The sequence below is a fragment of the Garra rufa genome, chromosome 16 (genome assembly GCF_049309525.1).
Source record: "Garra rufa chromosome 16, GarRuf1.0, whole genome shotgun sequence".
Taxonomy (NCBI): domain Eukaryota; kingdom Metazoa; phylum Chordata; class Actinopteri; order Cypriniformes; family Cyprinidae; genus Garra; species Garra rufa.
This window is the reverse complement of record NC_133376.1, coordinates 20,175,279-20,188,031: the sequence shown is the minus strand read 5'-3', so window position 1 is coordinate 20,188,031 and position 12,753 is coordinate 20,175,279. Positions and strand designations below refer to the sequence as shown.

Here is a 12,753-nt window from a genome sequence, read left to right as displayed (position 1 = left end):
TACATTAATAAATCACTTGAAAAGAAGCGTTGTTTTTATGACCTACACACAAATCTTTCGTCTAACTTGGTATTACAAACAAAATGTTGCACATTATCTACACACTACCTCAAAAAAAAAAATAACTACACAGTTGTACCTCTAGTATAATTTTGTATGCCTTTATTTAGGTACAGATACAGTGTATGTTATGTTATCATGGTGTGTTGGTGAATTTTTGGACGACGTAAATAAACTTATACATCAGATCTCATTTTTATAGGATCTTATTTGCATTTGTCCAAAATTTTATTTTTATCACATCTTCGTTTCTGCAGACGCCGTCAAACTGGCGTTGTATATTGTCCTCGGCCCAAATGCTTAGAAGAGCCCTGTATTAGTAATTCGGCGAAATGCGCTTCTTACCGCAGACACACTCCGCCTTTCACTTTGACCACGCCTCAAGCCCCAGCTGGCCCGCTCTGGCCCAAGGTTTTCGTAGGGCCGAAAAACCCGGGCCATTGGCCCTGAGGAAGCACCGACGAGGCACGATCAGGCCCCGGAAGTGACAGTGGAAACGCGACTGGCCGTGGCACGCACTAGCACGCCCGCTTTTGGCCCGACAGTGGAAACGCGGCTAATGTAGAGTGGTACTATACAAGCCACGCAGCCAATGAGCACAAAACAAATTAGGGTTTTGTGACCCTTTAAAAAGCTCAAGTACTAAGAGACACATGTTTAAGTCAAAAAAAAAAAAAAAAAAAAAAACCCGGAAGCAAGAATAGGTTTCTTAAAGTTTATTGAAAACCAGTTGAAGTCTTGCGACGCTCTTGAACCATTAGGGGACCAAGTGAGGCCTTGCCTTCCCACTGAACATCTAGAAAAGCAAACACCTAGGTCAAATACAGCACTTAAAGCATCAAAAGCAACTTTGAAAGCAGCTACCTACCACTGAAAGCAGCAGTTCCACTATCAGGACCACATGTTGAGTCACAACAACCGCAAACCTGGTGGTTTCCATCAGCTGCAAACCATCTGCAATGAGACACAAGTTAAACACCGCACCTTAAACTAAAAGCTCTTAAAATGCATAAACATACCCATTGGCAAAGGAACATGACTTGTGTCCAGCATCACTTGGTACAGCAGCAATAGTGGCCTTCAAGAGACAGGTTATATAGATCTGCAAGAGACTCAAAATTAGGTCAAACCCAAAGCAGCAGGAAAAACTCAAATTAACTCTTGATGCTCGTAGTACATACAGAATGACTGTTTCCCCCCTGGAACATGAATGCCTCCAGCTGGAACTGGACCTTGTCATACTGGGTTTGAGGCATGAACCGGGAGCTGGAAGACGTAGCCTTGGCATCCACAAAGCACCTTAAAAGAACGTGAGCTCAAACAGTTACATGACCTTAAAGGCATAAGGGCAGCTCTAGTCCAGGAGTCCTGAAGAGCCTCAGGCCTGCAGAGTTTAACCCTAAACCTTGATTAAAAGCATTTTGCTTGTGGAGTTTCAGTAAACTTTAGAGCTCGATTAGGTTCAGGAGTTTGATTAGGATTGGAAATCTAAAATGCACTTGATTTTTGGAGCTTTGGTGGTGTTGACTCTACACTTTAATCTTCTCTTGGAGCTAAACGCCCAGTGCTGGGCAAGATTTGAAGAACCCCGCTTTAGAGCATCAAGTGCCAAGGCTTTGCGATGTACTCAGTGACAAATCATTACAAGATGCATTACGCTATAGAGTTGACCCTAGTTATCAATTAGGACAAAGTTGCTACAATGAGCAACTCAATACCAAGAGTTCAACTTACCCATGATTATCAATGAAGGCATATCTCGGAAGGGAGTTCACATCAGGTACTTGGGTAGCCACACAGCTGTCCACAAACACACGCAGAGGCACATGATTGTACACCTTCACAGACGCCTCAATATTGAAGACATTACCCAGGAAGTAATAGTTTGAAGGCCTCTCATAGGACCAGTCGTCTGCAAGAACAACAGAGTTTAGGCAAAGCCACATGCACAAGGTCCAAAGAAACTGCACCTACCCAACATGATCTTCAAGGAGAAGAGCAAGACATCTTCACCAACCTCTTTTGAGGCATAAGGAACCCAAGTTGGAACCAAGGCATCGCTGCTTACATTTTGAAGCCTGCAGTTCAAGACACAATTAATTGTCTTACAGTTGCAACAAGGCAAGAGGCAACAGTCACTTAAAGGGTCACTTACCTTTGATAGTGGCATTGAACGCCAACAATCGCGCCATCGGCACGGGTAATTGGAGTGCCAGCAAGTGCCTCAGGAGCGTAGGTAAGAGAGAACGTGTAGACAAGCTCATCCTCAGTTACCTGTAAGAGATGGAAGTTGTTACCAAGAGCATTCAACTCAGCCATGCTCTTGAGGTTATGCCACAGAATACTCATTTTGGGTTCCAAGGAACCTTTCAGTGAACAGTTCTTAAAGAACCAAACTCAGAGTGAAGAAATCTACATTTAAGGGTTTAATGGACATTCATAGAGTCACAAGTTCTTACCATCAGCACACTGTTGCAGTTCTGTAGTTCATACTCAAAGAAGAGCACCCTAGATCCTGGAACCTGACCGACAACAGAACACCCTCCCAAAGACAAATCAGATGGCTGGATGAGGTGACCATTGCTAAACAAGTCCTGCTGTACCTCCACATGAACACTACTCTCACTGCATTGAACAGCTACGCTACTGGGAGTCACGGGTTGCCTGATCTGGAAATCCACTGCCAACTCACTCTGAACCTCTGGAACAACTGGAAACCTCCAATCCAGAGGCTTGACTGGACCCTGCATCAGCTGCTTCTCCTGAACTCCAAAAGGACTCTGCAAGGCAGAGGTCATTCCCATAGGGTTCCAGAGTCCTCGAGGAGAAACAGCAGGACCTCCGGAAGCCAGATGTGATTCTGAGCTCATGCTCCTTGGACTTTGACGGTACGTCAAACTTCCCTGTGCATTGCTCAGATCAAATACAACAATCACAGCCAGCACTAACACACCTTGCAGGAATGCCATCCTAATAAACTTGGAAGCAATGCCCCAATACTCACCAGTGCTTGACTTTGCCTTTTATACAGCTTTGAATTAGGATGGCTCCTCCCCTTTCAGCTTAATTGATTACACTTGAGTCTCCTCCGGACCTGGAGAGTTTATCTATTAGCAAATGAGAAAAAACAAACTGGAAACGAGAACAGGTTTAACAAATTTATTGAAAACCAGAAGTCTTTCATTGCTCTTGAACCATTAGGGGACCAAGTGAGGCTTTGCACCTGGAAAAGCAAACACCTAGGTCCAGTACAGCACTTGAAGCATCAAAAGCAAATTTTGAAAGCAGCTATCTACCACTATCAGGACCATGTTGAGTCACAATGACCACAAACCTGCTGGTTCCCATCAGCTGCAAACCATCTGCAATGAGACACAAATTAAACACTGCGCATTCAAAACTATGTCTTAAAATTGCATAAACATACCTATTGGCAAAAGAACATGACTTGTGTCCAGCATCACTAGGTTTAGAAACAATAGTGGCCTTTAAAAGACAGATGTAGATATGCAAGAGGTTCCACAGATTATTAACTTCTAATTCTTGTAGTACAAACAGAATGACTGTACCCTTCCTGGAACATGAACGGCACCCATCCATGGGTTTGAGGCATGAAGCGGGAAATGGAAGACGTAGACTTGGCACCCGCAAAGCACCTGAAAAAACTTAATGTGAGCTTGAGCATTAAGTCACTAGATGTACTCCCAATTCTCAGTGACAACATTGGTCCTAAAGAGTCAAAGTCAAAGTCAACTTTATTGTCAATTCTGCCACATGTACAGGACATACAGAGAATTGAAATTGCGTTACTCTCAGACCTATGGTGCAGACATTAAATACAAACAGTAACATTAAATACAAACAGTAACATTAAATACAGTGAAAAAATACGAATAAGTACAAATAAACATATAATGTATAAAAATGAAAAATACAATATACAAGTAAGGGCACATGGTAGAGAGTGCAAACCATGTAAACAATATAGTGCAACAGAGCTTGTGTGTAAAAATGTAAAAGTGTCAGAGCAGTCTTGTAACAGTCTTATGAGTAGTGTGAGGTAGTTGGCAGACCAATGCTGCGCAAAGTGACTGGTGCAGGTCAGTGTGTATGTGTGTCAGTTCAGAAAGTTTGTGGGGCAGAAGATGGGAGTGGGGGCAGAGCAGGGAGAGAGTTGAGTTTCCTGACAGCCTGAAGGATGAAGCTGAAGCTATATTGAAATAATATTATTCCAGTTCTTATGAAGCTATACAATAGTTTGTGTGATGAACGAATCAAAACCTTGCTTTAAAAAAATCGAGGCATGTAGGGATTTAAAATAGAAACTGTAGGAGAGTAAGACTGTAAGGCTTAAGAAATTTCAGTCACATGGATGTTTGATGCTATTTTTTGTATATATCTTTGTATCCTTTTTGAAGCTTGAACATTCCAGTGCCTATTCATCGAAATTGCACAGAAAATATCAATCAGGGTCGGAAATTAACTTATGGCAAAAATGCGACCAAATTGAACAAAACGCCCCATGGCTGTTCAAGACAAAGGGCCAAAAAAATGCATAATTAAACAACGCATTATGGCTGTTAAGATTAAAATTAAATTTGTAAATGAATGAAAAGTGACAATTCAATTAGTGCGAAATTAAAGTGCTTTACACAGTGTTTTGTGCAGAGTTGAGTCTACTAACCAATCAAACATGTTTCTGTTGAACTTAGGAATGTGTTGGCCAATCAGATGCGCTTAGATTAGTCTGTGAGTGCACAAATTCTCTCATCATAAACAACACAATGCAGATACAATGTAAATAACAGATTAATTAAGTAGCTTCAGTAGTTATAACAAAGTTTTTGCATAACTTGTGCTAGACTTGGCTAACGTCATGGACCAAGAATGTGTCGTGTCCAAAATGAAACAAAAACATTTTATATTGTTTTCAATATCGATATTAATAATCATTATGTTAAACAGAGCAATAATCTACAATAATGCTTTTTGTCATAATATTGCAGCCCTTTGAGCTAAGTTTTTACATGTATAATTTAGATACAACTTTAAAAGCCTGTTGTTATTGATAACAGTTTAAAATATTGATTAGTGATTAATATTGATTAATTAGGTAAATTTAAGTATTTGAGATTAAAGAAAACATGTGTTTTTTATTTAAAAAATGCCCTTACAAATGTAATAAATGCCCCTGAAAATCAATTTAAGGTGGCAAATATTCCCCCTTAATGGAAAAGTTCATTACCGACCCTGATATAAATCATTTACTGTACATTAACCAAAAAAAAAAAAAAATAAAAATCTCTTTTTGTGTTCCACAGAAGAAAGTAAGTCATACAAGTTTGGAACAGCAGTAGGGTTAGAATGATATCAGAACTGTTTTGTGTCAAAAGTTCACCAAAATATAACATTGTGTGATCATTTACCCATCATGGCATTCAAAACCTGTTTGACTTTTATTTCTTCTGAAGCACAAAATTTTGAAGAATGTTGGAAACCAAACAGCATTGGAGCCCATTGTTTTCCATTATAAGGCAAAAAAAAAAAAAAAACCTTTTTAGAAATACGAGTGTAGGGTTGGGCATCGTTTTGATTTGAACGATTCTGATTCCGATTCTGATTCTTCCTTTCGATTTCGGTTCTTTTCGATTCTCAATTCCGATTCTTTGTGGGCTGAGTCAAAACATGTCACAGGCTCATTTGATTTCACAGAGGATAATTTTATTTTGATTCAATATGAGTTTTAGTTTTAGGAGCTGCAGCCCATGTAGGAGAAAATTAGGAATGCCTCTGCACCAGCCCAAAAACAGATTTATATATGCAGAACTTGCACCCTGGTCTGGACTCTCTGTGCATGACGAGACAGTGGACCTGCACAGCACGTCAAACAGGCTACACCCCTTAATTTGTACATCATGCAGGCGTAGGTGTTTCGTTATATTCATAGTGCATCCTCCCGTGCAAGATATCATTTTGTCACATGTGTTGCATGTAAAAACACAGGAAGAGCGCGCTCTCGCTGAACGCAATTTAGTCCATCGCTCTTTTACTTTGTGGATAGTAATTTTGAGTCGTTTGTTCCGCGGTTGTCCACAGCCTATCGTTAAACATGTCTATCGCATTTGTGGCACGAAAATTTTCGCGCAATCGTGCTGCTTGTATGAGGAGGTTTGCAAGGTACCAGCTGAAGTGCAGCAAGGACTTTGCAGCTTTGATTATGGACTATAAAAACGCTGATTACCTCGCAAAACGCGACATCACGCGTCCTGTTCCGTGCTCCAGCACGGTTAGCACTCACACTGCATGCTAACCGCGCCCGAGTCCAACTTTACCGTCCCACCTCTTCCAAGCGGGCCAGGGCCGGCTAAACGAGCCGCGCCCGGGCACGGCTCGGAGCACTCACACTAGTCAAACGAACCGCGCTTTGGTGGTCAAACGCACTTGGGCACGGTTCAAACTGCCTAGTGTGAGTACACCCTTAGTGTGAAATAAAGCCACACTTTTGAGTGCCGCTTACCGTGCTCCATAGCTGCAACTGAACAAGCGCGCGGCAAGCATTTCCAGAAATACGGTGGCCACAATGGAAACCAAAACTTGCGTGTTTGGAACCGATGATCGGAATCGAAAACAAATTTTATAAACGATTCCAATGGCATCGTTATTTTTTAAACGGTTCCAAGTTGGAACCGGTTCTCGATGCCCAACCCTATACAAGTGTGAGTAAATGATAGAATGTTCATTTTTGGGTCAACTATCCCTTTAAGGAGGACATACATTTAAAGAAATGACTCTTTGAAACTTTGAAACCCTAAATCACAAGTCCATCAGTTCCACCACTTAGCCTGGGCGTCCCCATGCTGCCTTGTGCACAGATCGATTTTATTCACGCTGGAAGGTAGCATGGAAACCATGGACCAAATTTTCACCTCAGATAGGGAACCAATCACAGAACGGGGAGGGAGCAGCAAGACGTTGACGCCTTCTATGCGTCGTGACTCACCGAAGCAGTTTGTTTATAACTATGGATCCAGCATGGCAGCAAGTTATCATTCGATGCAGCCGTTCACGTCGCGCCTAAAAACGCGTGGAAAACGCTAGGCGAGTTGCTTTCTCCTTTCCAAACCGCTCTGTAGCTTGCGCATGGAAAACGCGAGCGCGTCGCTTCCATTATGCGCGCGCATACCACGTGTCTACATTTGAAATAACGAACTTTAGCGGGCAAAAGACGCGACATGTGAACGGCCCCTTATTTAGTGTCAGGGGTGCCGCTAAGGGGGGATAAGTTTGGACGATTCTAAGGGACCATGCCCTTTAGGGGCCCCCAGAGATCTGCTTTGGTGTGGTAGGGGGGGCCCAAACTCATATTTTGTCATAGGGCCCAAAATTGCGAGCGAACATACGTCCAGAAGACAACTGCAATTGTTTTACGAACATTTAGCAACAACACTGTACCAAGTAGTGCAAAAAGACAAATTACTACATGTACATTTAAAATACTTAAACAAAAAACTTTGAGCATGCCTAAATCATAAAAACTGAGGGTTGTTCACGATAACATAAGATGTGCAAATCAAACACCATTTTTGTGCAGATGGCAGAATCGAAAGGAACTGGGCTGGCGTCTTTCTTCAAAAGATGATCCACAAAACCAGGTTTCCACAAGTCCCCAATTAAAAAAAAAAAAAAAAAAAAAAAAAAAACACCCCACACACAACAACTGAGATGTTCCTTACAGACAAATTTGCTGTTTTCGTAGGACTCCGCAACCCAGCAGCACACCTCCAAACTTCAGCTCTGTGCGAGCCAGTGCTAAGAGCGTGCCGGGCGGGGCTAATGGCCTCGAGTCGCAAGCACCAAGGCCAAAAGTAAGCTGCGTTTCCACTATCGAGCCAGTAGCCTCGCTGCGCAAACCTAAAGCCCGCCCTTTACACACCTCCTTGGATCAAACGTCACGAAACCCCTCCCCTTTCAGCGGGAAGATTGAAAATAAGTCACGGTAGTGTGATCATCGAACGAAGACAGCTGAAGCGGCTGTTTGTTTGCTCCTTTCGGTGTTTTCTTGGTGGAAGATGAGGCAGCGAAACCAAGATGCGAAGACGGAGGCTCAGCGGCGTTTACACCGAAAGCTTATGTTAGCTGCAAGGCGAAAAAGAACAATACAGGGATGTGGAAGCCGGATACAGCGAATGCAGAAACGCCTTGTAATGTTGGTGATGTCTGTTCTGATGCAAGAAGTTCTTTGCAACAGTTGTTTATGCAGCAGCAATATTTGTAATATATTACATTAATAAATCACTTGAAAAGAAGCGTTGTTTTTATGACCTACACACAAATCTTTCGTCTAACTTGGTATTACAAACAAAATGTTGCACATTATCTACACACTACCTCAAAAAAAAAAATAACTACACAGTTGTACCTCTAGTATAATTTTGTATGCCTTTATTTAGGTACAGATACAGTGTATGTTATGTTATCATGGTGTGTTGGTGAATTTTTGGACGACGTAAATAAACTTATACATCAGATCTCATTTTTATAGGATCTTATTTGCATTTGTCCAAAATTTTATTTTTATCACATCTTCGTTTCTGCAGACGCCGTCAAACTGGCGTTGTATATTGTCCTCGGCCCAAATGCTTAGAAGAGCCCTGTATTAGTAATTCGGCGAAATGCGCTTCTTACCGCAGACACACTCCGCCTTTCACTTTGACCACGCCTCAAGCCCCAGCTGGCCCGCTCTGGCCCAAGGTTTTCGTAGGGCCGAAAAACCCGGGCCATTGGCCCTGAGGAAGCACCGACGAGGCACGATCAGGCCCCGGAAGTGACAGTGGAAACGCGACTGGCCGTGGCACGCACTAGCACGCCCGCTTTTGGCCCGACAGTGGAAACGCGGCTAATGTAGAGTGGTACTATACAAGCCACGCAGCCAATGAGCACAAAACAAATTAGGGTTTTGTGACCCTTTAAAAAGCTCAAGTACTAAGAGACACATGTTTAAGTCAAAAAAAAAAAAAAAAAAAAAAACCCGGAAGCAAGAATAGGTTTCTTAAAGTTTATTGAAAACCAGTTGAAGTCTTGTGACGCTCTTGAACCATTAGGGGACCAAGTGAGGCCTTGCCTTCCCACTGAACATCTAGAAAAGCAAACACCTAGGTCAAATACAGCACTTAAAGCATCAAAAGCAACTTTGAAAGCAGCTACCTACCACTGAAAGCAGCAGTTCCACTATCAGGACCACATGTTGAGTCACAACAACCGCAAACCTGGTGGTTTCCATCAGCTGCAAACCATCTGCAATGAGACACAAGTTAAACACCGCACCTTAAACTAAAAGCTCTTAAAATGCATAAACATACCCATTGGCAAAGGAACATGACTTGTGTCCAGCATCACTTGGTACAGCAGCAATAGTGGCCTTCAAGAGACAGGTTATATAGATCTGCAAGAGACTCAAAATTAGGTCAAACCCAAAGCAGCAGGAAAAACTCAAATTAACTCTTGATGCTCGTAGTACATACAGAATGACTGTTTCCCCCCTGGAACATGAATGCCTCCAGCTGGAACTGGACCTTGTCATACTGGGTTTGAGGCATGAACCGGGAGCTGGAAGACGTAGCCTTGGCATCCACAAAGCACCTTAAAAGAACGTGAGCTCAAACAGTTACATGACCTTAAAGGCATAAGGGCAGCTCTAGTCCAGGAGTCCTGAAGAGCCTCAGGCCTGCAGAGTTTAACCCTAAACCTTGATTAAAAGCATTTTGCTTGTGGAGTTTCAGTAAACTTTAGAGCTCGATTAGGTTCAGGAGTTTGATTAGGATTGGAAATCTAAAATGCACTTGATTTTTGGAGCTTTGGTGGTGTTGACTCTACACTTTAATCTTCTCTTGGAGCTAAACGCCCAGTGCTGGGCAAGATTTGAAGAACCCCGCTTTAGAGCATCAAGTGCCAAGGCTTTGCGATGTACTCAGTGACAAATCATTACAAGATGCATTACGCTATAGAGTTGACCCTAGTTATCAATTAGGACAAAGTTGCTACAATGAGCAACTCAATACCAAGAGTTCAACTTACCCATGATTATCAATGAAGGCATATCTCGGAAGGGAGTTCACATCAGGTACTTGGGTAGCCACACAGCTGTCCACAAACACACGCAGAGGCACATGATTGTACACCTTCACAGACGCCTCAATATTGAAGACATTACCCAGGAAGTAATAGTTTGAAGGCCTCTCATAGGACCAGTCGTCTGCAAGAACAGAGTTTAGGCAAAGCCACATGCACAAGGTCCAAAGAAACTGCACCTACCCAACATGATCTTCAAGGAGAAGAGCAAGACATCTTCACCAACCTCTTTTGAGGCATAAGGAACCCAAGTTGGAACCAAGGCATCGCTGCTTACATTTTGAAGCCTGCAGTTCAAGACACAATTAATTGTCTTACAGTTGCAACAAGGCAAGAGGCAACAGTCACTTAAAGGGTCACTTACCTTTGATAGTGGCATTGAACGCCAACAATCGCGCCATCGGCACGGGTAATTGGAGTGCCAGCAAGTGCCTCAGGAGCGTAGGTAAGAGAGAACGTGTAGACAAGCTCATCCTCAGTTACCTGTAAGAGATGGAAGTTGTTACCAAGAGCATTCAACTCAGCCATGCTCTTGAGGTTATGCCACAGAATACTCATTTTGGGTTCCAAGGAACCTTTCAGTGAACAGTTCTTAAAGAACCAAACTCAGAGTGAAGAAATCTACATTTAAGGGTTTAATGGACATTCATAGAGTCACAAGTTCTTACCATCAGCACACTGTTGCAGTTCTGTAGTTCATACTCAAAGAAGAGCACCCTAGATCCTGGAACCTGACCGACAACAGAACACCCTCCCAAAGACAAATCAGATGGCTGGATGAGGTGACCATTGCTAAACAAGTCCTGCTGTACCTCCACATGAACACTACTCTCACTGCATTGAACAGCTACGCTACTGGGAGTCACGGGTTGCCTGATCTGGAAATCCACTGCCAACTCACTCTGAACCTCTGGAACAACTGGAAACCTCCAATCCAGAGGCTTGACTGGACCCTGCATCAGCTGCTTCTCCTGAACTCCAAAAGGACTCTGCAAGGCAGAGGTCATTCCCATAGGGTTCCAGAGTCCTCGAGGAGAAACAGCAGGACCTCCGGAAGCCAGATGTGATTCTGAGCTCATGCTCCTTGGACTTTGACGGTACGTCAAACTTCCCTGTGCATTGCTCAGATCAAATACAACAATCACAGCCAGCACTAACACACCTTGCAGGAATGCCATCCTAACAAACTTGGAAGCAATGCCCTAATACTCACCAGTGCTTGACTTTGCCTTTTATACAGCTTTGAATTAGGATGGCTCCTCCCCTTTCAGCTTAATTGATTACACTTGAGTCTCCTCCGGACCTGGAGAGTTTATCTATTAGCAAATGAGAAAAAACAAACTGGAAACGAGAACAGGTTTAACAAATTTATTGAAAACCAGAAGTCTTTCATTGCTCTTGAACCATTAGGGGACCAAGTGAGGCTTTGCACCTGGAAAAGCAAACACCTAGGTCCAGTACAGCACTTGAAGCATCAAAAGCAAATTTTGAAAGCAGCTATCTACCACTATCAGGACCATGTTGAGTCACAATGACCACAAACCTGCTGGTTCCCATCAGCTGCAAACCATCTGCAATGAGACACAAATTAAACACTGCGCATTCAAAACTATGTCTTAAAATTGCATAAACATACCTATTGGCAAAAGAACATGACTTGTGTCCAGCATCACTAGGTTTAGAAACAATAGTGGCCTTTAAAAGACAGATGTAGATATGCAAGAGGTTCCACAGATTATTAACTTCTAATTCTTGTAGTACAAACAGAATGACTGTACCCTTCCTGGAACATGAACGGCACCCATCCATGGGTTTGAGGCATGAAGCGGGAAATGGAAGACGTAGACTTGGCACCCGCAAAGCACCTGAAAAAACTTAATGTGAGCTTGAGCATTAAGTCACTAGATGTACTCCCAATTCTCAGTGACAACATTGGTCCTAAAGAGTCAAAGTCAAAGTCAACTTTATTGTCAATTCTGCCACATGTACAGGACATACAGAGAATTGAAATTGCGTTACTCTCAGACCTATGGTGCAGACATTAAATACAAACAGTAACATTAAATACAAACAGTAACATTAAATACAGTGAAAAAATACGAATAAGTACAAATAAACATATAATGTATAAAAATGAAAAATACAATATACAAGTAAGGGCACATGGTAGAGAGTGCAAACCATGTAAACAATATAGTGCAACAGAGCTTGTGTGTAAAAATGTAAAAGTGTCAGAGCAGTCTTGTAACAGTCTTATGAGTAGTGTGAGGTAGTTGGCAGACCAATGCTGCGCAAAGTGACTGGTGCAGGTCAGTGTGTGTGTGTGTCAGTTCAAAAAGTTTGTGGGGCAGAAGAGGGGAGTGGGGGCAGAGCAGGGAGAGAGTTGAGTTTCCTGACAGCCTGAAGGATGAAGCTGTCCTTCAGACTGCTGGTCCTGGCCTGGAGACTTTGCAGTCTCCTCCCTGATGGCAGCAGGCTGAAGAAGCTTTGCATTGGGTGGGTGGGATCAGCTGCTATGCTGAGGGCTTTTTTGGTGAGACGTGTGCTGTAGATGTCTTGGAAGGT

The 12,753-nt window shown here is 42.8% G+C and overlaps 2 protein-coding genes across 2 annotated transcripts; both read right to left on the bottom strand.

The window, feature by feature from the left end:
* Positions 1 to 776: 776 nt before the first annotated feature.
* On the bottom strand, positions 777 to 3,029 carry LOC141288502 (zona pellucida sperm-binding protein 3-like). Its single transcript, XM_073820658.1, has 8 exons — positions 2,520 to 3,029; positions 2,216 to 2,334; positions 2,035 to 2,138; positions 1,795 to 1,972; positions 1,242 to 1,359; positions 1,080 to 1,162; positions 929 to 1,014; positions 777 to 856 (listed from the first exon to the last, which is right to left on the bottom strand). Exons 1-8 carry the CDS (start codon positions 3,027 to 3,029, stop codon positions 777 to 779), a joined length of 1,278 nt encoding a protein of 425 aa, XP_073676759.1.
* Positions 3,030 to 9,116: 6,087 nt separating this feature from the next.
* LOC141288496 (zona pellucida sperm-binding protein 3-like) lies at positions 9,117 to 11,366 on the bottom strand. The gene is made up of 8 exons (XM_073820653.1): positions 10,857 to 11,366; positions 10,553 to 10,671; positions 10,372 to 10,475; positions 10,135 to 10,312; positions 9,582 to 9,699; positions 9,420 to 9,502; positions 9,269 to 9,354; positions 9,117 to 9,196 (listed from the first exon to the last, which is right to left on the bottom strand). The coding sequence occupies exons 1-8, from the start codon at positions 11,364 to 11,366 to the stop codon at positions 9,117 to 9,119; spliced, it is 1,278 nt and encodes a 425-aa protein (XP_073676754.1).
* Between the last annotated feature and the right edge of the window lie 1,387 nt (positions 11,367 to 12,753).

Bases quoted from the DNA above. Each gene is read 5' to 3' on its own strand.
- LOC141288502 (XM_073820658.1), bottom strand. From the start codon at position 3,029: ATGGCATTCCTGCAAGGTGTGTTAGTGCTGGCTGTGATTGTTGTATTT. The intron at 1,360-1,794 runs GTAAGTTGAACT...CGTTCTTTTAAG, and splicing joins GCCTTCATTGATAATCATGG to GTGCTTTGTGGATGCCAAGG. The intron at 857-928 runs GTAGGTAGCTGC...TTGCTTTTCTAG, and splicing joins TGGAACTGCTGCTTTCAGTG to ATGTTCAGTGGGAAGGCAAG.
- LOC141288496 (XM_073820653.1), bottom strand. From the start codon at position 11,366: ATGGCATTCCTGCAAGGTGTGTTAGTGCTGGCTGTGATTGTTGTATTT. The intron at 10,476-10,552 runs GTAAGTGACCCT...CTTGAACTGCAG, and splicing joins GTTCAATGCCACTATCAAAG to GCTTCAAAATGTAAGCAGCG. The intron at 10,313-10,371 runs GTAGGTGCAGTT...CTGTTCTTGCAG, and splicing joins CTCCTTGAAGATCATGTTGG to ACGACTGGTCCTATGAGAGG.